This window comes from Leptosomus discolor, chromosome 5 (genome assembly GCF_034619465.1).
Source record: "Leptosomus discolor isolate bLepDis1 chromosome 5, bLepDis1.hap2, whole genome shotgun sequence".
NCBI lineage: Eukaryota > Metazoa > Chordata > Aves > Leptosomiformes > Leptosomidae > Leptosomus > Leptosomus discolor.
In genome coordinates, this window is record NC_141395.1 from 10,834,315 (window position 1) to 10,858,476 (window position 24,162).

General features: G+C 41.1%; 1 protein-coding gene across 1 annotated transcript; it reads left to right on the forward strand.

The window, feature by feature from the left end:
* Positions 1-1,163: 1,163 nt before the first annotated feature.
* On the forward strand, positions 1,164-23,415 carry CFAP221 (cilia and flagella associated protein 221). The gene is made up of 24 exons (XM_086465871.1): positions 1,164-1,302; positions 1,756-1,856; positions 2,859-2,945; positions 3,051-3,146; positions 3,624-3,724; positions 6,108-6,211; positions 8,324-8,483; positions 9,009-9,132; positions 9,219-9,330; positions 9,552-9,660; positions 10,243-10,330; positions 11,528-11,617; positions 13,020-13,115; positions 14,544-14,634; positions 16,203-16,330; positions 16,779-16,859; positions 17,881-17,988; positions 18,132-18,308; positions 19,725-19,883; positions 20,276-20,370; positions 20,902-20,991; positions 21,201-21,320; positions 22,657-22,686; positions 23,292-23,415. Exons 1-24 carry the CDS (start codon positions 1,164-1,166, stop codon positions 23,413-23,415), a joined length of 2,610 nt encoding a protein of 869 aa, XP_086321997.1.
* The last annotated feature ends 747 nt before the right edge of the window (positions 23,416-24,162 follow it).

Below are 24,162 nucleotides of genomic sequence, written 5' to 3' on the forward strand. Positions count from 1 at the left end.
TCAAGCCAGTAAGAGAGTGTTAAAATGACAGAACAAACATGCTGTCACTCCTGGTACTAAAAATTCAACTTTGGAACTGTTGAATCTTAAAGTGCTGCTGCAGTGTGTGATCATACAACAGAACTCCCATTGTCCAAGCAGCTCATCAGCCTTTGTGTCACTGCTGGAGGAGCAGGAAGGTGCTGCGTGACTGGAGCCTGGCAGGAGGAGTCCATTTATCAAGCACTGGGTGAGTTCAAGTGTGCATTGATGTTAACGCGGCACCATCCGGAGCTGCGCACCCACCTTCCCATTCATGAAGCACAAATACAAAATGGGGGGTTTTCAGCCCCCTTCTTGAGGGCTGAAAAATCCAGCATGGCTTTTGAACTTGGTACTTTTTCCAAAAGTATCTTGTCTTTTTCTTCGTGCAGTTCTCTGGTTCGTAGGAGAGCCAAGGGCTGTGTGCTATATTTATGAAGATAATTTCTTCTGGATGGATTTTTTCTGGTGTCCTTATTGTGTAACATTTGCATTTGTCATTAGAGAAGTTTATGTTCTGATAACCGTGCTTACTTAACGCAGGATCTATAATACCCATGGCTTTCTGGGTTTACAGTTATCTTCACTAAGCAAATAACCCAGATGATGCTATCCAAACAAAAGATTCAAATGCCAATTCTCTTATCCCTTATATTAATATTTAAGAATTGAAAATGAATCTGCAAGTTAACAACCCAAACACTCAGGAGAGATTGGAAGAATACACTCAGGAGATACTGGAAGAATATCTCTGCAGAAATCAGTTTGGATAGTGGTATTATCAGAAGAACCTTCTCTCTATCTCTGTGCTGGGAGATGTGAAGGAAGAGAGAGATGTTTTATACAGTCCTGGAAGCCAAATGTCCTCAATAAGCCCTAGAACAGATGAACATACCCAAAGTGCTGGGGCTAGCAGTGGGAGCAGGGTTTCCTGGAATCACTCTGTCCTTCTACTTAGCACACGCACAGTAATCTACTTCAGTAGGAAAAAAAGTAACTCCCTCTCCTAAATGTTTTTTTGGCAGTTTTAGGCCACAGGTGTTACCAGTGCAAGGGAAGATATTTTGATCATTGTGTTATTTTCATTTGATCCTAGGTGCTGAGGAACTTTGGTACCATTCAGACTCCATTTCTGTCCTAACATGGACATGGTTCAACCGACCTCCACAGAAATCACGGTAGCTAAGAAGGCCTTCAAGAAAACACCCAGTGTCCTTCTGGACAGCCTAGTGGAGGAACCTAAAAAGAGACATCCTGTCCCCGATCACCTGCTGGAATCAAGTAAGTTTCTGCTCTCAATGACTGTTCCCCAGCCTTGGAGCAATCCTAGAAGGCACTTCACTATTATTTTTTTTTTGCAACTCACAGACAAAACTCCCATCCTGTTGCTTAAATTATGTCTTCCTGTGAGCTCAAATCATAGCAGAGGTAGTCAGGAAAGAAATAGTGGCTGTACTGATCCTGGCTGGCCCTGAAGTTTTGCGATGGCTTCTTGAAGCCATGATGCCAAGAGGTAAACTGGTGACAGGATCATGGCTCTGCTGGGGTAGTAGATGCTGCCTTAACTTTCTAACTAGAGTCATGCCTACTTAACAGGAGAAATAATCTGTCTCATTTTTTTTCTCTGTAATACATTGGGTGCAACATAAATACACTTAATCAATGCAAGTAACAATCATCGTGTGTGTTTCACCTGGTCTCCTTTTCTCCCTGTTTTATTATCTCTCTCTGTAGAGATTTATTCAGAACTTGAGAGGAGCAAGGTTGTACAGGCTGAGCCTGCTGTGTTGCACTATGGAGGGTATGAAGTTGGAAAACATCACCAACAGACACTGGTAAGTGTCAGTGCAGGGATCCTCTTGGGGCTCGTAAAAGGATAACAGAAGCTGAGTGGGCTGCTTGTGGTCATGAGGCCTTTTGCTCTATGGAGTGCTCTAAAAAGCAGCACTTGAAATCAGCAGCCCTGCAGCAACAAAACAGACGAGTACCATGCTGGGTGCATCGCTGTCCTTTACAGTCTCTGTTTTACCTTTCTGTTTCCCACGTCTGCGAGCAGCGTTAGTGATAGGTGACTTGCACGTCAGGAATGCAGGAGTCATGCTTTAACTCCATAAGAGAATGTTTCCAAAATGTGCTTGGATGTCACTGTGTCTGCAAACATGTTCACTGGTGGGAAAATCTTGAAAGCACCTCTGGCTGTCTGCCAAGAGCAATTTAATCTAAGGAAGGAAACTCAGTGCATAGGTTGGATTACCTTTCCTTGTGAATATTTTGGGTATTTCCTTTTCTTCTCTCTGCCTTCTTTATTCATGTGCTAAGTGTTTTGAGGCAGAGGTTAGGTGATTATGGTGGTTAGGTTCTCCAGATATAATGAAAGTAAACCAGATGCAGGAGGTGCTACAGGCTGAACAGTCACCATCCAAAGGTTTGTAGCTTTGTGATCCAAAACAAAACCATGGAACATCACACAATTTCTGCTGATTTAGACTTCTGTAAAAGTGAAGTCAATAGGTTGTTTCATTTTTTGTTCCTTTTGCACATAAGCAAAACAGGACCAGAATTTGATTTAACAGTAGCATCTTCTTTAGCAAGACAAACTGTAGGTCCTAGGTGAGGAATTGTCACTTAGTTCCAAAGAAGAAAAATGCAGGGTGCAACGTTTACGTAATTTTCTTTTAAATTCAGAATTATTTCTGCTAAAGTAAAAATTATTACTTCCTTGTTTAATACAGCTTCTTTGCTATGGATAGTCTCACAAAAAGTACAGACAGCATTCTCAACTAACCTCTTATATTGTAATAAGTGTTTCGTGGTTTTGGTTTTCTTTTGTTCTACAGAAGCTGATAAACATTTCTGGTGATGTAATAAACCTTCACGTAATACCACCCCAGACAAAGTATTTTCAGATCAAATACACCAAAACAGTAAGTGTCAGAAAGCCTTCACACTGCTCTTTGCATGCAGCACTGGGTTTGTGTCATGTAAGTGGCTTTTACATGCATTCTGTCTTATTTTGGGTCTTTTTCTAGCACCGGCTTGTCCCTGGCTTGTCATATGTGGTTACTGTTGATTTTTGTCCTGATGAGTGGCGGTATTACTATGACTGCATCCGAATCCACTGTCAGGTGAGGATTTATTATGAAATATGTTTACAGTTATAATGGAATGAAACAACTATTAGGACATGATGATAATGATAAAGGTCCAGTTAATCTAGAGCCACATGGGTTTATTCCCAGTAAGTCTGGATTGGAATATTTTGTTGTAAAGCATGTAACATTTTTCTCTGTAAACATCCCAGAGCTGTGGGTAGAGTATCTTCCTTATTCTGTTATTCTTTGCCAGTAGATCAAACTTTGTGCCACACTGATGTAATGTCTTAGCTGAGCAGGCTTGGAGGAGCTCTAGATAGTTGCTGAAAGTATGGACAGACAGATGGATGCTGAAAACAGGTAGAATATCAATATCCTGAGATGCAACACAGTGTTGATTTGAAGATATTTGATGCCCACTTACTGGCCAGCTACTGCAGAAAGTTTTTCTTTCCATAACATTTATTCATTGTAAGAAATAAATATTTACCCTTTTTTTTTTTTTTGCAGGGAGAAGATACATTAGTTGTTCCTGTGCATGCTTACCCTGCTGTGAATGTTGTAGAATTTCCATCATTTATAAATCTGTCTGATGTATCAGTTGGTAAGAGGTGAGTTAAGGACAGACATTTGTCCACATTTTGTAAGACATGCACAAAAATCTGAAAAATGTCGTTTTCCTCTATTTGTACGACTTAACGTGTTGGAAGCTTTAAGGAAGTCGGCTGCCATCTGAACTGCAAAATAATCCCGTATATGAACTGTGCTGGGTTTGGTGCACATTAACAGGGAAGTAAATGCCGCACAGACTGAACACATACGTAGGTGGTACTGGGGTTTCAGTTAGCCTGAATTCGTGCTGACTCGCTTCAGTCATCGTGTGGTGAAGCAATATGGCTGCTGTTCATAATCCATGCTCTCCCAAGTGGTGTGTCTTTGTAGTGTCAGTACGTCCTCAGTGAACAGGTCTTCCTTTCAAGATGGAGGGTTCTGGAAATGAAGGTATGAGCTGGTAATGGTAGGTGTAAGTGGTAGCAAATAGCTAACCTCAGTCCAGAGACTGATCCATCATTAGATTTGCTTCTTCTATTTAAAAATATTTAAAGTGGTTTTATGATGTGGAGCTCTAAATGGTGTAGACTTCATCTTACTCAGTTGCACAGATGTCGCACTGACTGTTCCAGTAATCGGTAATAATTGTTAATAGGAGCTGGGAAGGGGAAAAGGAGAAGGGAGATCCTGTTGATTCGGGTCTAGTTCTGTAGTATATTGACTATATTAGTTGTCATTATGGGGATTTGTGTTAGTGTAAAGATTTGAGTGAATTCTGGGAACTGAAGGTCTTAGCAGCTAGGTTTTGTCTTAGCCTGTGAGTTGGAAGTAACTGAATTCTACTGAAGCACAGAAATATGAATAGGCAAAGCCCATACAAGGAAAATGCAAAATTCTGCAGTGAAAATGAGCCCAGCGTTGTAGAATGAACATTTCGGTCTTTTTGTTTGTTTATTTTTCTAATCCCCCTTAATCTGTTAAACTCTAGTGAATCCATCAGAAGTGGAAGCTTTCTCACAGGAGCGGACATAACTCTGGACTTCTTGGGTGCCTCTAGGCCTGATGTGATTCTGTTTATTTCCTCCGCTTTTATAACAAGTGCTGAAGTATACAGAATGTTCATACTCTCAGAATACAGAGAAGAGATTAGAGTACAAAATACAATTTTAAATAATGGGAAAAATTTTCAACTCAACAGGGATGCCCCTGAGGGAATTTGGAAGAGTTCCTGAAGAGAAAACTGATGGTTTCAAACCTTAATTTTTACCAGTATTTTCATCATTAGGCTGTTAAAAACTTTCCTAAAAATGAAAACTCTCTGAGGTACTTGGTACTGTACAGAACCCAAGGGACTAGGGGCTCAATCCATAGTCCACTGAGGTCAGTGGAAAAAACTGCCTTTTACTTCGATAATTGTAGGATAAGACCTATATTTTACCACCCAGCTTTCTCCTTAGGTATAGGAGGTCCATCAGGCAACAGGCGGCACAATTGTCTTGTTTTTAAGTCACTTTGGTTACTGTACAAGCTTGAAACAAATCGCCTCCCCAGTCTGCTGTTACATCTTCTTCATGAAGAGGTCATATTAAAGCAGAGAAAAAAAGGACTTGGCTATTATTGTTTATTTCCTTAGGCATTTAAAAATGTGCTTTCTGAAGGAACACTGTGTGTAACATGCATTCTTTGCTAATTGACAGGATAGGATTTCAGTCAAGACAGTTACAAAAACCAGAAATAAGCCTGAGTAAGGGGGTTTGACTTGTAGGATGGTGGATGGTATTACAGCAGTGCTTTTGTGTTTCAATTTGGTACATGAACATAGATGCGTACAAAAGCAAGACAGCTTGAAAAGATGTGTGCTAGTCCTCCTCACGCATCCTGCATAGAAAGACATAAAGGGCTTTTATGAAAATCAGGCCACGGCATCATTATTTCTACAGTGGTTGAAGTCCAGTCATTCAGATTTGTTGGAGCTTTCAATGCTTCTGAAGACTGCACAGTCTTTTCTTGTCATCTTCCACAAGCAGGGCTATCGGAGAAGGATGATTTTTGGCTCTGTACTTATTGTTACTCCAGTTTGGATTTTTTGTACTTGCTAGATTTTGCAGTTTGTAAGAATTTGAGGATACACATAAATAACTTCTGAAAAGTAAATTTTAAAAATTTTTCTGTAATCAGATTCAGTGTGAGTAGGAGAAAGTAACTCAAGATGTAAAATATCCAGCATTCAAATGAAGATGTAGCTCTCATTTCCTCACTGAGTGAAGGATCTGAAATATTTTGCTATTTTGGAACAATGAGGAATGACTGTTTTCACAGTAACAAGTAACCCATCCCTCTAAACACAGATAAATTTAGTGCATGTTTTGTATCATTTTCCAGCTTGTGAATAATGATCAACTGTAGTTCCATTAATTAATTTCTTCCTTTCTCTCTTTTCAGTAAGGAGTACATTATCCCGTTGCGGTGCAGCTGTCCAATAGATTTTGAATTCCACATTGATTTTATTCAGCCTCACAGAGCCTTCACTGTCCAGCCAACATTTGGTAGATTGAATTTATTTAAAATTCTGAATGTGAAATACATGTTTATTAAGTGTAATTACTTGTGACAGTGTATTCAGTGTTGCACAGAAAAAGCCTTTGCCTCGGAGTGTTTCCAGGTAAACGCAGGCTGATAAATACTGGTCATATGCAGCCTCATGGCAAAGAGCCCTCTGTGGCTGGGAGGTTTCTTTTGACAGTGCCCGGCTACAGACCTCTAGCAAAATAGGGGACATCCCAAACTGCCCATTTGGCCTTTGTCTTTTCTCTTTGCGGGTGTGGCCTTTGGAAAGGAGGGAGGCAGGAAGCCCAGCGGTGCCTCTGTATCACACCTTTCCCCAAGGACTGTCTGGCTCCTGCCCCATTAAAGGAACAGATGCCTGACTTTGTGGAATAGGTGTGCATCATGTTACTTGATTGGGGGCACAGAGGACATAAAAGGCGACCTCTGCTCTGTCAAACATATCCCTGTACCTGTTTTTCCCTAGTGGTCTAGAAGAATTTAATAGAATTGTGCCTGTTGCTTCAGGAGCTGTTATAGTGATGGGCACAAAACACACCCCTGCAGGGGTTTCATGGGACGGCAGTGGATATTAGATTCAGTCTAGACCTCTGTGTATGGGCTTTCCAAGAGGCAGAGACTTTTGGATACAGTATGCTCAGCTATTTTCATGCCTAATGCTGGAGAGGGCTCTGTCTTGAGCCAGACATAACTTTGCAGGTCAGTTGCAGTCATTGTTACGTTTGTCAGGTGCCGGCAGAAGTGCCCAGGTCTTCTGACAAAAATGTGTAAGTGAATGAGACCTGGCTGCACAATTCACTTAGGCAGTCTGGTCAATTCCATGAAAATACATAAAGAACTAACTAAATAAAAACCTTCATAGATCTGGTGCTTAGTGCCATTTGTGGCACTGGAATTTAAACTTCAATTATTTATGCATTTCAATAGATGTTGCTGTAGTTCCTTTATGGACAATGATACGAATTTCCCCTGTCTTGTCAGATGGGTTTTCATTCTGCAGAGGTAGTAGTTGGATTCTATCAGATGTGTGGTTCACAAAGATGAACTATGCTGCTGCCTTGTTTTGGGTCATTCTTTCAGGGTAATATTCTTTCTTACTTTGAGCTTAAAGAAGTTTTGATATATCAAGGGAGGAAAGGAGCAGTATTACAGTTTGGTAAAACTAGGGAGAACTTGTGGAATTCATCAGGAAGTTTTTGGGTTTCTGCATGATAGACAAAGTAGCAGGAACTAATTCATGCTTTCTGAGTTGTCTTAGGTCTTGAGAGAAAAGGGAACAAAAAAAAAAATCACAGAAAAAAACATCAACCCAGTAAAAGTTAATTCAGAAACTTTGGTAGCTATAAACTTTGAGGTGCTGAAGGCCATCTGAAAGGCACTAAGAAATTGTCAGCTCCTACTCAAGCCGTTGTGCTCTGAGATCAGTAATGATGAAACGCTTTAACAAGTTACACACACACACGAAAAAATGAAACCAAATGAAACGAAATGGCGTTTAAAACCACAGGATGCAGCCAATGGTCACTTTACAGAGATGAGAAATAAATATTTCTGATAAGCTGAATAAACTCTTTGTTGCAGAAATGCTGAGGAGCATCAGGGCCTTTATGCTGGGATTACACTGACTGTTTAAGGATGTGAAAGGTGGTTAAAGTGGCTGAGAAAATAGTGGAATAGGGAATAAGACCAAGTAGAGATAGGTAATGCGTCAAATCCGGATGATTCCCCCGACTTGGAAGAGCATAGAGGAGTGTGTTTATAGTGCTTTGCTCTGAAAGCAGGAAGTGCCACAGACTTAAGACCGGCAGATTACAAGTGAAGAATTTCTAAATAGAAACAGACAATTGTTTTCACAACAGTAGGAAACACTATAGTCTTACTGTCAAATCTCTCTGCTATTGCAAAATATCTCCCATTATCTGGCAATGGGTAGTTCTTGAAAGACACTTTGAGACCTGAAATATTTTCAAGGTCTATTGCCATCCATTCAAACGTTAATGTTGTTTAAAAAAAGGTAGTCCAGGATCAATTTCAGCATACTTGAGTGGGCTCATGTTAGATGGACTGTTATTGTTTTTCTCCTCTAATCACAGGAATCATTCCAGGCAATGGGAAAGTGGAAGTAACTGTGAAATATTCCCCACTTGAGTATGGAACAGCACACATGACAATGCAGTTATGGATTTCACAGTTTCACTCAAAACCCTATGTATGTGTATTTACAGGAACATCGACACCACATCTGGGTCTAATGTATGTATGACTGACTGATCTTTGAGTATTTTTGCCCAGTGCTAAAAAACACCTATGTAATAGAATCTCATGCCATTTTGCTGTAATAATTTTAAGCATTTATATCTAAGGAGACTTAAAATGCACTGTTGTAATTTGATTGTTAATACACGTAACTGCTCTCTTACATCATTTATTCAGACCGTCCTTAATCTGTATGAAGTGAAACTGTACCAAAATAAAAATAATGAGAAATTACATATCCTTAAAGAGTGTTGAGCATCCTCAGCTTCTATTATGCCTGCTCTATGTTATTCTTATTGCTGAGGCCTTGCAAGATACAGGTGCTTTTGAGCAATAAGGTCTTTTGGGCTGTACTTAATTTTTTGTGAACTCTGAAGATTAGAAAGTATGGTTCCAGTTGTAATTTGGGAGATATGTTTCCAGTCTCCTTATATATCTAAAGGGGATGTAAATGCATGTACTAGGCTTATATGCCACTTACAGAGTACTTGCAAGAGTAATATCTGTCCTTCTGACACCTAGAAAAGAACATTTTGATGAACAACGAAGAAGTCTAGAGAAAAAAGCTGCATCTGCAGGAAAATCTGTGGTGTGGAGAAGAGACCTATTCAGCCAACTGCAATCAAGGCCTATTCAAAAAGTAAAGGTGTGAAGAGATAATAAACACAAGTACTTTCCTGGGCTGAAAATCTTTCTTGTTTCTATTTCTTCCTGTTAATTTATATCTCATAGGAAATTGTATACCAGAACCTCAGATTCCCTACAGACTTGTCAAATCCATATGCTGTAGCTACTGTTTTGAATCAGGAGCCAGGCAAATTGAAGATTAAGGACTTGAAAGAAGGTAATGTAATTAAGCAGCATAAACTTGGTGATAGCATTATTTGTAGGTTTCTGATGAAGAGCTCAGCTTCAGAATTGCTGAGGTGATGTGATTGTAATTTCTGTAAGAAGTCTCACCTTAGCTGTATGTATTAATGAGTTCAGTTATCACAATGGGTGGATTTCCCAATTAAAAATTCAATCTAGTTTGAGGTGTGATATGGCTTTCTGATACTCCTGCAGCCCTTTGCCAAGGCAGTGAAGGGATAAAAACAAGACAGATGAAGGAAGCCATATTTCAACTAAAAGTCAGACAAAATATTCAGGAAGAAGAAGCAAATCACCTGAAGTGGTAAGTGTTAGTTAACCACATTAACAACACTGGGGCTTGCTTAACTAAGGCCTCTGTGGATGATGTATGCGATACCCACTAGTGCGTAGTGCTGCCATTTCGTGTCCTGATAGGTTTGTTTTAAAGCTAAGTTACTGTTGGTTTACTTTATTTTTTTTTTGTCTTCTGCCTCGGAGCAATCTCAGAAGTAATTAGTAATCCACAGTAGTACGCAAGGAGATCTTCGGTTGTGTTACGGTTGTGTTCAGAAAGAAACCTGGTGAAAACCTTATTCACCTAACCTTATTCTTGGGCATCTTGTGTCCTTAGGGGCAAAGGAAGCTTTTGTCATGGTTGCCAATAAATCAAGCCTAAAGCGTATAATGGAGTAACAGAATTGCACCTGTACATCAAATGGTGTGAAGCAAAACACACAGTCATGTGTGTAAGCACACCATGGTTTTCATTTGCAATCCACAGATCTGCTCTTATGCTCAATGTTATGGACCCCTAGACACCTTAGGAAGATAAGACAGTTTGCCTTTAAATAAAGCAACCTGTGCATTAAGTAAAGCATTTTTCTTGCCTCCACTGTAAATGCAGGCAAGTTCATAAAGGCAAAGATCCAATCTCTGCGGAATTTAAGAAGGAGATTCTTGAAAACCGACAGAGGGAAGAAGAGCAATACAAGGTTAGTCTTTGCTGTTTTTTTCTGTAAATTTAAAATCAAACTTATACTTTCAGATTATGCAATTCGCTAGTGAATTGTACCAAGCTCTCTACCTCTTCAGTTTTTCTTCATACATCAATACAAACCTGTACTAGCTTCTGACATCCCACTGACTTCCAAGGAGCCATTTATGGGAGTAAAATTATTTATAGATAGGGTAAAGGCTTAGTTTATACATTGAATTAGGCAATATGTGAATTATTTCAAACATTATATTTAATGCTAACAAAGGAGGAGGTGAGTGAAAAGAGGATCTAAATTGTGAGGTTGTGATATCACTGTATTAGATGTGTGTTAACTTTGTTTAGAAACATTTATTTACTTAGCTGTTGGCCAGGGGGGCTGTGGAGATCTGTGATTGGTTTCACAGTTGCCCCTGTGACTTTCTGACAGAGGCATATTTTGCTTATGCTGTCAGTTTGTTCACTTTAAGTGTCAGTAGGCCTCACAGAGTCTTTATTATCGTCCATCATTTGCTCAAGTGGCCAGTATGTTATACAACCTGGGAGTGGCTGTCCTGGAGGCCTTTAATTAGTCTGTCTTCCATTGTACTAACTAAAACCTCAGTCCATGAAAACCATGAGAATTTCACTCTGCAAAACAACCTCAGGCTCTATGTTTAGGACATAATGGTATCCTGGAAATGAAACAATAGGTAAGTAGGACTGGGATGGAGGAGGCACAACGAAAAGCAGCACTGGTATTCATCCAGCATGCCTGAACACTTTTGAGAGGGTCTCAAAGAAGTGAAGTGATATCACTAGCAAACTGTTTCACACATGAACAAAGAGCTGGCACCGTTGGAAACCGTGACAGAGATGTTCCCAGAACACGGGAAACCTCTAGTCTGGGAAGATCTGTTTGGGTGCTAATTTATGGTTCTGTAACCCCTCTCTGGCTGATTCTGGCTATGCAAAGTGAACTGTGTTTTATTAGGGCAGGGATCTGATTGAAACCCAGACCCCCAAAGACATTATTTTACTTTGTCTTACTTGCTCAAGGGTTGCAATAATCACTCGCTAGAAGGGAGCGAAGTCTGTGTTTTGTCAAGCCCTTCCAGAATGCTACATTGTAAGTGAGTTCCTCTAATTGTAAGGGAGAAAAGAATTTGCTGGATGCTTTGCACTAATGTGATTGTTCTTCCTGGTGACAAATTAGATCCAAAGAGGAGATCCTATCATAGAAGAGGAGTTTCAAAGGAACAAAGTAGAAGTTTCTTTCAGACGTGTTATCCGGCCTGTTGACCAGGTTTGTTTGTATGTTATTGTCGCCTGCTGTATGTTAGTATCACCTACTAAGCTAACAAACAGATGTAAATATTTGGCACTGAATACTTTTTCTCCTAATATTTCCATTTCTGTGTCGGTCTTATTTCCCATTTACTTTAAGTATAGTAGGGCAAGTACTGTGCTACATGCACAACTCATCTGATGATCTAGTATGAGAGACAAGTGGAAATGTGCAGGCCTAACCCGAGATTCACATTGCTTGTTTCTGAAAGTTCTCCCAGGAGTAGCTTTGTCATGCCTAAACGTAAAGTTAAGCATATCACAAGATTTGCAACCTTTATCTGCAGGTCAGATGGACAGGAACCTTTCTGGCACTTAGATTCTTTTGTCCATCTCTGTGGTGTGAGGTACTTCTAAGATCCATTTCCTAGGATTATTGGGAGCCTTGTTTAATAGATACCCTGCTGCTGAAGAAGGGTATCTAATTGAATATTAGCAACACGAAGGATCCTTGCTGCCACCTTCTTGAGGAATATAATAGCTGTGGGAGTTGGTATTTTACTGTACTCTTAACACCTGTTACAAAGGTCTGAATATTGTTTGGTGAGGCATAGCATGGGGTTCTGTGAGCTGGTGTTCTAAGGACCTTCCTAATCTAAACGTTGGTTGAACACCTGCACTCCTGTTGAGAAGTACTGTACTCTGGGGCCACTGGATCTCTTCTGGGGCCACTGGATCTCTTCTAGTGCCACATTCTTATGTCACATCAATTTAAAACTGGAGAGAAGATTAACATCAAGAAAGAGATTTACTTGTGTTCAAAGAGTGTTCTGACAATTTAGGGTATTAAATACAGAGACATCACCTCTGTCTCAAGAGCCAGAGATCACTAGATGTGGAGAGGTTGTTCTGGGGAATTGTCACTCTAAGTTTACCCCGGTCTTTCGCCCATCTATAGGTCTGTGCTATCAGCCCTTCTTGGAGACAGGATACTGGTTTTGCTGGGCCCCTCGTTTGAGCCCTTACAGCTATTCCAGCTTCACATCTGTGCAAGATGAAGTGTGTATTTGGTAGAGACCCAGTCCATTCTCTCCACTATCTGACTGCCCATGTGTTGCACTTAAGTCATAGTATGTGGTTGTCATTTTTGTGGGTGCAGACCATGCTACATTATCTCTGCTTTCCCCATACTGCATCTGCAAATATTTGGTGATTGCTTCCCATTAAGCCCTGCACTGAAGACTTCTGGTTAAATGCCAACAGTGCAAAGGTTTTCACTTGACTTAATTTCAGTGTTTAGAAATAACATATGGATTCAGGCCAAGGAATGGCTTGGGCTGGAGGAAATTTCTCCCTTGTTTAGTTGTAACAGGAGTGTCCTGTTTCTTTTCTGTTTCTTTTTTTAAAAAAATACCATGCAGCATCCAAGTGTCCATCCCACATTCGACTTGCTCCAAAATGACCCTTGGGACAACAGAAACAGGATGTTGAGGAAATTCCAACAAGCAGCATACAAGGTAACGTGAACAACCAGAATGCAGTGTGATGGCATGATGCCCTGGAAATAACACAAAAGAACATGCAAACTAGCATGTAAGGAGTCTTCACAGCTAGCCACAGATTTGATAGTTCAATAAATATGTCCCTACTTCAACAGGAAATAAGGATCTGGAGTAAGTTTGTATTCAGCTGGTGTTTCAGCTGGTGCTTAGTTTGCAATCAATACTAAACAAATGCAGATGAATTTAGATTTTTTTAAAAAAGTAAAAAGTACTTTTGCACAAAAAAGAGAAGATTTCAAAATGTGTATAGAATACTGTGCCCAGGTTTGGGCCCCTAGCACAAGACAGCCATCTATAAGCTGGAGTTCAGTGCAGACCCACCAAGATGGTAAGGAGACACTTACTCAGCCTGGAAAGAGAAAGTGGAGGGAGAGAGCGTCACCTTCCAACACTTCTGACGAGGTTATTGATGATGTAGCCAGAATCCTTGCAATGGTGCATGGTGGGAACGTGGGAAACAATGAGTATACATTCAAATAAGAGAGGTAGAGATCGTGTATATGGAAAGCCTTTTTCACCATGAGGACCGTCAATCACTGGAGCAGGTTACCCAGAGAGGTTGTACAGTCTACATCCTTGGATGTTTTCAAGACCAGACTGGATAAAGCCTTGAGCAATCTGGTTTCACTGCTGACCTTGCTTGGAGCAGGAGGTTGGACTAGGACCTCCTAAGATCCCTTCCAACCTGGAAGCTAAAGACTAATCAGTAGAATCACTTCTCTCATTGGGTTGAAATATTATCTTGCATCTCCACTGCTGTTTTCCCAGTAAATCTAAATGTAGCAATCAATAGGAAATTTCCCGCTCTCCTAGTATGGGTTTGGATATTCTTCTTTCCCTGATTCACCATATTAGGCTTGGTACAGAGGTCCTGAAATCAAATGCTCTTTCCTGTATTGCACAAATAGGGAGGTGGCTAAATAGTCCCTTCCAGTATTAAAATCTAGGACTCTTCACTGCTACCCTGTGACATACGGCACTAGGCAAATTGCACGGTGCAGGTTACAACTTACTGTCCTCATTCATAGAGCCAGAAGTATTCATATGGCCCTGATCAACTGACTGTTTACCCATGGTGAAATCTATATATGCCAGTAGACACAGCTGAAGGATTAGGACCTAGCCAAAAAAAGTCCAATTAACCTGTAAGAACAAATGAAGATTTGAACTGGTTTTGTTGTGAAATGTCACTGTAGAGTTGAGATCCATTCTACATCTCTCCTTCCACATTTTCTCCCTCCTGAACAGAAAACTATAGTAAAAATTCTGAAACAGAGATGTCTGAGCTCTGTAGAATAAATACAGTTGCAATGTATGTATATTTCTATGGCTATAAATCTTACAGTGTTTGACTTAATATAAACTTTAAAATTATTCTCTCAGATTGTGATTCAGATTCGGCTAAATCGTTTACTGCTTCTGTTCCGTGGGCTAACAAGAGAAGCCAGAGGTTTGGAAGAAGGCTCTGTGTCTGGTAAGAAGTAGAAGAAAAAGCTGATACTTTGGCCGTGAATTATGATAATTCAGGTTGTGCTGCAGTGTGTCAGGTGCATTACATGTAAATGTAAAGACAGAGTCCTTACAGAGGAGTCTTCCAGCAAAAAAGAGAAGTGTGACAAGGTAGAATCATAGAATAGTTTGGGTTGGAAGCGGCCTTTAAAGGCCATCTAGTCCAACCCCCCTGCAGTAAGCAGGGACATTTTCACCTAGATCAGGTTGCTCAAAGCCCTGTCAAACCAGACCTTGAATGTTTCCAGGCATGGGGCATCTACAGCCTCTCTTGGGCAATCTGTTCCAGAGCCTCACCACCGTCATCGTAAAGAATTTCTTCCTTACATCTAGTCTGAATCTACCCTCTTTTAGTTTAAAACCGTGACCCCTTCTATCGCAACAGGCCCTACTAAAAGGTAGAAACGGCTGTAGTCAAAGTCTGGTTTTCATACATGTCATTTACCAGATTTAAAAAATGTGATTACCTCTTCTCAGGAGCCTTGCAGCTTATCTGCTTAACAATAGGGCAGAAGTTGTGGATGCTCCGTCATTGGAAGTGTTCAAGATCAGGTTGGATGGGGCTTTGAGCAACCTGACAGATGTCCCTGCCCCTGGCAGGAGGGTTAGACTAGGTGACCTTTAAAGGTCCCTTCCAACCCAAACCATTCTCTGATTCTACTTATAGTCCCAAGAATCAATGAAAGGACAGATGAGACTATATGAGAAACAGACAGATAGGTAAATTGATCAGGTGGAGCCCAAGAGGTTAGAGACACAGGATAAGAGGAGGTTATTGCATGGGGGATGGAAGAGAGAAAGACACCTGAATGTGATGAGGGCCAGATATCTGAACTCAGTGAAATGGGACAGTAGGAACCTTGAAATACATGGCTAGGTGGCCACTACTGGGTTGAATGTTTCTCCTTATAATTTTCTGATACAAGTGCTTTCAAGCAATCACTTTTCTTTACAGTGAAATGAAAGTGCTGGCCTAGAACAAGTCACCTGTTCTTTAACAGTCATAAAAGGAAATTGGCCTTGGATGGGAGTCACAGTTGGGTATACTGGGGACAGAAGAGAAATTGTGTCTCTTATTTCCCACTCCCTCGTACACACACAATTTGACAACTGCTGAAACCATATCAGGCCTTTTCCTGCTTCTGCAAGTAGGCTCTTTTAATTCCCAGTATGTAGGAGTTTCAGGGGTGCTTCAAGTAGAAGGCATAAAGGCAGTTAGTGTAAGAGAGGCCTTCTGTCTTGTCTGCCTTGCTGAGCAGAATGAGACAGAGGACCATGCTGGAATGAGTGGGCCGTGATGTCCTTTTAGAAAAGGGAAAACCAGATCTGTCTTCTAGTCAAGGTATTGTGCCTCCTATCTTATAGTTGTGCACTTAAAGCCCTTAGGAAATATTACCTTACTTTTTATGTTAAAATTACTAGACATATCCTGTCTTAGAAGATGCAAATGTATTTTGTGGCTTGATTCTATTTTTGAAACAGTGTATTAAGATATATTACAAAATCTTAATATTTGCTGTCCGTTCATGACAGAAAGCAGGAGTTTCGGCAAACCAGAGAAGAGTGAAGAATGTAATGGCTTTTCTTCCAGAATATCTGAAGATCGTATATTGCCCTTTGCATTCCCCTTTTACAGTTCCCATGAGTTGCACCATGATTTGGTAGGTACAGTAACTAAAATGGTGTCCAACACTCAAGATACAATTTTATTGATGATATTGGCCCCAGGCCCAGTACTGCCTTTATTAAAATTTCACAGTGTGACTGAGGTTCAGCATTCTGGGGTTCCAACAAGATAATTCACAACTTCAGGTTTACTAAGGGTGCTGCTGAAAACAGGATAAAAAATCTTTGAATTCTCTTAATTGCGTTCTAAAATTCTGAGTAATACCTTAATGATCAGTGTTAGTTAACATCCATGATTTTGCAGAAGAAAAGAAATAAAAAATAACTGAAATGCCAAAGTCCAAGAAAGGACAGGAGAAATATCAAATGAAACATTTGTGTAATTATTTCCATATGTTTTCAAGTAGCTGTGCTTGATGGATTGCTGCCAATGCAAAATAAAATGCCTACCATATTACTGGTTGAAATACTGTACCCTTTCAGGCACCTGATGCTCTTGGCCTAGTTCCTATCGGATCTGTAGATGTGAAAGTCAGACACTGTCTTCCTTTTTACGACTTGAAGGTGAGTCAGTACAGCTCCCTCAGCTGTATCATGTTTCTCTCTTTCACCAGTCCAGTTACACATGTTTTCTGCCTGATTCAGTGGCCCCAGTGTGCAGCCCACTAGAAATGTTGCTTTTAATATGACTGTATGATTAGCATGCTTATATTCAAAACAAATCTCACCTGTTTCCATAAGTAACAAGCTTATAGTCAGCAATAGTCCCCTCTCTCTAGACAGAGAGATGAATCACTTCAGCTGAAATTATTATATCTCAAAACACAAAATCCTTCTATGAGTGAGGATACTGCAAGCCCTGCATGTCACACCGTTTTCCCTTTGATTTTAGAGTTTTATAAAAGTGACGTTATAAAAGTGTCCTTCCTTTTAGAAAGTAATGGAAGTCTTCTGTTTGTTTGGCATCCAGTTCTGCATGCTTAGTTCCTCCATTCCTGCATAGGAAATGCAAACATCTCCTCCTTGAAATGTAGAATGTTTTTTCAACTTTATGAGTACAAAACATTTTTTTGGTCCTGATTTCTAAACCCTTTTCTCTCCAATTTTTGAATAGAAAAGATCAAATGCTGCACCCTGACAAAGTAAAAATACCTGCTCAGTTTCAAATCAATGCAGATTTTGGCTCAACGTCCACTTTTTTTTTTTTTAGGTAGAAGCTTTCTTGTAGCATCTTTTTCCTTATTACACATTGGTTCATCTATCGGTGTTCTATATGTTACTCAACACAGCCTTTCTCCACCCCATTTAGTTCAGTATGTTCGATCAAGAAACTGTTAAATCCATGATCTTTCACAGAAAAGCAAGGATGGAAATATTCCTTCATGCACTCATGCAGCTTGTCCTGGTGAAGTATGGCTTCTCAAAATTTTGGTCGTATGCCACGTTCCAGAATAGTGATCCAAGTATCTTTTACCACAGAGATGTGATGTGTCCGTGATAAAGCTGGAATGTTCCATTCCATCTATGAGTTAATCAAAAAGATTATTGTCATCTCCTACAGCACATCTTTTTTCTTTGCATTTAGGTTCCTCAGCATTTCAGCATTATGAAGTATCAGCCATTTTGTACGCACTATGCAGCCACAAGTTACAAACCTCGAAAACTTTCCCGACCACTGAGGCAGGGAGCGCAGGTAACAAGTCATCTCAAATAAAAACTTTGCTGAAATCGCTCCCACCCCTACATTTCTACAATGATTTGATTAATTTTGTCTCAACGTTTCATACCAAAAGGCTTACTACACTCTGAAAACCTTTGATGTCTGTGTTTTTCAAGGATGAGTTGATTCAACTAGTTGCTTCTCCTGAGAGGCAGCTTCACTTGGTCTCCCAGAGGATGGATTTTCACAAACCATCCCCAGAAGAAGTATCAGAAAGGGATATCAGCCTCTTAAAACTGGTTCCTCCCCAAGCTTTAGTCCACCCTACAGAGAGCAATCCTCTTCGCATTTTTGTAAGTAGAACCTAAGAAAGGATGGGAAAAGGTGTTTGTTTCATCAGAAGCCTGATGTGGAACTGGAGGGCAGTTTTCTTCTCGGATCAGTATATAAAACTATCCAGAGTGAGAGTTTTCCTTCAAGGTGCAAGCCCTGTTAGGTAGCAGTCACGGAGCACAATCCACTGAGAGAGGCACCATTTCACTTTAAGGTGAAATTTGATCAGTTTAGGGGAGGGATGATAAGGCAAAGTTGCCAGTGATGGCAGATACCCTTCCAGTCTCATGTTCCACAAATGGTCGCTGATCCCAGGATTCCCTGGAACACCACGGGGCCCCTCCCTACTCCGTTTGTTTCCCCATTTGGATGTTAGAAGAAAAGCCATGATCTTGGCATCTCAGTCTTCTACAAGCTCATGCTCTTGCCCAGGTAGGTAGGACAGGCACAGTCTTTTCCTTCTGTTCAGCTAGGGGACTGCAGCTCTGCCTCACCCTTGGGTAAACTGGGAACAGTGTGGTCAAGCTCTTCGCTCACGTTGCGTCTTGCCGCCTTAGAGTTTCCAGTAGTTCTCATAGCACCCCAAAACCACACTTCCAAATTATTAGGCACAGAAATTCAAAAAATCACAACCACAAGCACAGGAGGATTTTCTGTTACTTAATTGTCATGTAGATTGTGCTACTTGGCACCAACTACAGAAGGTGTTTCCCACACAGCGCAGCACAGCCTGGAGGTCCCTGAGGTGTCTCTGAGCAGGCAGAGACAGCTGTATAGCTCGGAGACATGCTGTGCGTGGGCCCAGGCAACATCTCCAAGCCAGCATGGCACTGTGCCTGCCTTGGGTGGCTCTGTCTTTCAGCATTACTTAGCTGCAGTGGCCCAGAGCCCAGTGTGCTAGTCTGGTAGTCTTGGCATAACTGCATGCGGCCCGGACTCCCGTGGATTTACTGATGAGATCCTCTCTGCATCTCTTTTCATCCCTCTGTCATGTCAGTGTAAGAACCAGGCACAGCCTGATTGCACATTACCCAGAATTAGACTTTATTCAGAAACAGATGCTAGTGCAGTGAAATAGATGGCAAAATGCTCACTAGCTTCCACCACAGTGAGGCCCGTTCCCATTCTTGGATTCTGAACTGTTAAGAGAATCAGCAATGGATTTTGGAGTAATCGGGCAATAGCTTTTTCTTCCAAGCTTGGAGACAACACCTAAATTGCTGTATTTTAGACAGCAGAGAGCATGGATAAACCAGGCAGATTATGGGTCTGTGAAGAGACAGGATATGAAGGGTCACACTGAACAGAACAGTCACAATGAGACAAAGGTGTGAATCTGACAAGACTACCTTTATTGTAAGAATGGAATTTTCATCAGTTTAGTTCTTTATGGTGCTCAGAATGATTTTGTAAAATAACCTCTTCTTTGTTTTTAGAACCCCACTCCAGGACTAGTTCCAGTTTTGCCTCCTTTGGCCTATTCTGAAACAAATATTGAATATCATCTTTGTCCTCATCCAAAATATACCTTTACCAAGGAATGCCCCAAAGGATCCAGTATTCCAATCACACAAAGGAAATTTCTACATCACAAGGTACAGCCTTTGGGTTTATTGTCTGTGTACCTGGCTTGGGTATGTTCTTGCTGAGAATCTACTCCAAGGAATTAAAAAGGAGGATGAAGAGTCATTCTAGATAGAAGATATTTTCAATATAAATTATGCATGCACCTAAATAGTCAGAATAACTTGTTAGGTTTTGTCCATGTCTCTTATTTATCTCTGAGTATTTCTCTGCTCTTTCCTTCTTTTCACTGTCTATTGTGTTTTCATGACCTTGCAGTGGAGGAAGCATCTTTTAAATATGGAGAACTGCAGCTCCCCAGATTAAATTCTCAGCCAAGAAGTCAGATGCTCTGTCCTGCAGTCATTTTTTCCCCGTGCATTGTGTATTAGAGGTCAGATTACTGTAGCACTTGTCATTTCAGGAAGTGATTTGTGGAGTCATGGAATGGAGAAGATTCTTACCAGTGGTGTATTCTGCTTTTTCTAACACTCCCACATTGACAAGTACAACACCTAGGTAAGAAAGAATTTGAGTGTATATTGCCTCTACCGTGCACTACTTTCTGCTGTCTGTAACTACATTGACCTGTAACTAGTCCTACAGATAAAAGTGAGCCTACGGGTAGAATTAGTTGCTGCTCAGAAATCCAAAACCAAGGGGGAAAACCCCTGCTGACCTCCTTGAAGGGTGGGTTAAGAACAATATTAGAGGAAATACCTAGCCCTAGCCAGTCTGGACTTTCAATAACATCTCTCCTGAATGCTTTTTAATTCAGTTCCAGAAGACCCCAGGAGGTACCAACTCTGTCTGTCCTGCAGAAGTATGAACAGTAAAACCTTTAACATAGGGGCACCTGCACCCAGTGGTAGCCAATATCTCTCAGGTTCATGTTCCCTCATATCAGAGCAGTTTCTGGTATACTCAGATTTTCCAGGAATATTTAAAAGTATATCATCTTCATTGTGACTACAACTACTGCGAAGCTTCAAAATATAAGTATTGAGTGCAGTTACTCTCAGTCTGTGTTTAACACCGTTTCCATCACAGGGATCCTTACAGTTTAGATATGCTTCCGAGAGATGTACCACCAATGCTGTATGACTTACCTGAGAGAGACAGGGAGAACATAATTGACCAGTAAGTTCCTCCTCTACTTTTTTTGTTCACTGTGGTTGATTATGTCTTAGCCACTTGTATGGATGTGTCTGAACCTGTCCTGAGAGATCCTCAAAGGCAAAAGCACAAAGTCCCTCTTGCATAAAACATACTTTTTTGTTGCTGTTGTTGGCTAAAAGATACTTTTAAAAGAATAAAGCCTGATTGGTCTTCATCTTACTAATTTTTAGTGAGACAGATGAAACCGAGTTCAAAATGATTCTTACTCCAGAGATGGTGAGAGCTGAATTTCCACAAATTGGGCCGACACTCTCAGAAGAAGGCAAAGAGAAATCAGCAAAAGAAGAAAGGTACGTATAATTTGAAATTAGGGGAGAGGAATGGGAAGGAATCTGAAGACAAGCACTGCCTTCAGAATTACGTAGAAAGTCATACTGAGATGTTCTAGGGTCTCCATCACAAGTGGGATGCAGATCTGATACTTTGAGCAGATTTGCACTGCAAGTCCAATCTCCAGGTTGGACTTCAGAAAGCAGCCGTGAATGTGACACACTGACCTGGGTGTCTCTGACTTTTCTTTATCAATGTGACCTAACACTTGCCTTCGCAGAGATACTCAATGTTCTTGGAGCAATGGCATTTCCTTTTCAGTGACCCTTGTGGTTAGACTTTTAGTAATGCTGGCAGAAGAATGAGCCCTTAGAATTTCCCCTGGCATGGTGCTTTTTTCTCAGGCTCTTCCTAGCAGTGGGTCACATTTGCTCTGCTGTCCATGCTTCAGACTTCACCAACACACACTATGTTTAGGCCTACAGCACAGCACCTAAAATAACTTGCATTCATAAAGACAGAATTACCTGCTCCCTAAAGTGTTGTGAAGTGGCCACCATAAGGGCCAAATTCTGCCTTTTGCCTCCAGCGTTGTCAAGCCAATGTCCTGAGTTTGCAGCTCAGTGGGGGAAACCTTTAGGGGGAACCTGTGAACAAGGAAAGCTCTGAGGGACAAAGGGGTCTTTGATGGGGTTGATGATTACCACCATGGTTTCAGAGCAGCATTTCAGAACTGCCTGGCAGTTCTGTGGGGCTGGAAGCAGAAGTGGATACACTGTGTGAAACCTGGGCGTATGTGATGTTGCAGGAAGGACACAAGGAGGTATATCAGCTGGTAGGTGGGGGCTGTGGACTTGAGCAGCCGGCAGTATGGGTAGGGTAAGTGATTGCAGAGCAACACAGAGAAAGTGCTGAGTTCTAACCCTGTGTTTTCACAGATACCTGCTGTGACTTGGAGAAAGTGAATTAATCTTTCTGTCCATCAGTTGCCCCCTCTTTAAAGTGGTCATGATGTGGCCTAGATGTCAGGATGTACAATAGCCTGAAACTTACAGAGCCATCAAGAGATCTGAATGTCTCATTTTCTTTCATTTTAGAGGGAAATCATTTAATTGACATTCAAATCCTGTGCCACTGTCAGCCATTAAACTTTAAAGCTGTGCTGTGTATTATGGGCTGTCTGGCAAAACACTGATTGTTGTGTTGTGATTACTACAGCACTGATTGAAAATAATTTGCTGTAAAAATACGGGTGTGTCTGACTCAGTGCCGCTTTCTGCATTTTATGGACTGCTTGTCAGAGCATGGGGGTTTGGGGTAGCTTGTGTGAGTTAAGGGTGACCTTTTTCTCCACAGTGGTACAGTGTTGGTTGGTGCTTTTCCTGGGTAAGTAGTTTTATAACCATAAGGTTCTTTCTTATTGAAGTTGTGTTTTCTTCAAAAATGAAAATACTTCTCTATATTAAACACCTCTATGTATCAACACCTGTTGAAAGCTTCCCTATTTGTTTGGCTTTGTAAAGAGGGAAACAAAAATTTATTAGCAAACAATGAAGTCCCAATCCTTTTGTTTGTCACTGGAAGGTTCTTCATTGTTATCGGTGGGGTGGTGTTTCACTAGATGGCAGAGCACATACTGCTCCTCTACAGCAGTTTCAGCATTTTATCCTTAAGGCAAATCAATTTTTCATGTGGATGCTCTTGTTCTGGCCATTACAACATATGCTCCTTCGTAGATATAATATGAAACTCGGTCTAGTCTGTGTTTACTTATCAGATGGTTAGCTTTCCTAACTGGCCAAGCCAAGAGTGAATGTTCTTTTCACAGTTTCACTCCTTTTCTGGTTCTGCATAAGTAATGGAATACCCTCTGTGTTCATTATAAAAAAGAGAGAAATGTGTGTGACTGTCCCTTCCTTTGTTTTTGTCAGCGTTCCTAAGTAGCTCCCCTGGCTATTATAAATACAAATGACTTTTTAAACTTCTTGCAGAGACCTGCACAACCATCCAGATGGACATTTTCAACCCCAAAACAACGAGATCAGAGGGAATGTTCAAAAACACATGGAGAAAATGAAGCTGAAAGCACTTAATAAAACCCTTATTCTGGGATAAGAGTAGTTTTATGAAGTCCACGGTTTGGCGCTGCTTATCCTGTTAATGCGTGAGGCCTCTATGTCCCAGCTACATGTACTTATGTTCAGTGAGGTCAGCAACTTCCTATGCAAAGGGAAGAGAACCACGAGTAACACCACCTCTGTCAAGGACTCTCACTATGGCCATTACCCCAAACGTAGTAGTTGCTCCAGTGAGAGTGTTTAGCCATGTACCTGCTGATTTTGTCCTGGTGTGAAGGACCAGAAAACCACAATACTACCGTGTAAATAGTTTGGTAATTAATTTACAGCCCGCTGTTTTCAAATAAAATGTGAAAAGTCTTCATGACCAAATTCTTCTGGTTTTGTTTTTGTAGTTATGAGCTGTCCTTGAATTTGCAGGTAAGTCACTGTGGCTGCACCCACCCTGGCAAAGCCCACAAGACCCGACGATGGCCGGGGCTTGCTAAAGACAAAGATCGGGGGTTTCCAGCTGTCAAAACCCAGTCACTTTGTTTACCTTGCCTTTTCATGTGCTTGCCCCCAGCTAATTAGAATTGACCACAGGTCAGACTCAGCTAGGCTATAGGGGGAGCCCTGCAGGAAAGCCGATTGGAGTCGGTCCTCCTCGGAGCAGCAGGTCTGCGGTTGGGGACTCTCCCCTTGGGTCGGGACACCACCCAAGGAGACTTCCCAGGGTTGAGCACCCTCACCCCCCACCTTTGGTGAGTGAATACTTCTGGATGTGTCCTTGAGTGAGCCCTTG

Bases quoted from the DNA above. Each gene is read 5' to 3' on its own strand.
- CFAP221 (XM_086465871.1), top strand. From the start codon at position 1,164: ATGGACATGGTTCAACCGACCTCCACAGAAATCACGGTAGCTAAGAAG. The intron at 1,857-2,858 runs GTAAGTGTCAGT...TTTGTTCTACAG, and splicing joins AACATCACCAACAGACACTG to AAGCTGATAAACATTTCTGG. The intron at 9,331-9,551 runs GTAATGTAATTA...ATACTCCTGCAG, and splicing joins GATTAAGGACTTGAAAGAAG to CCCTTTGCCAAGGCAGTGAA.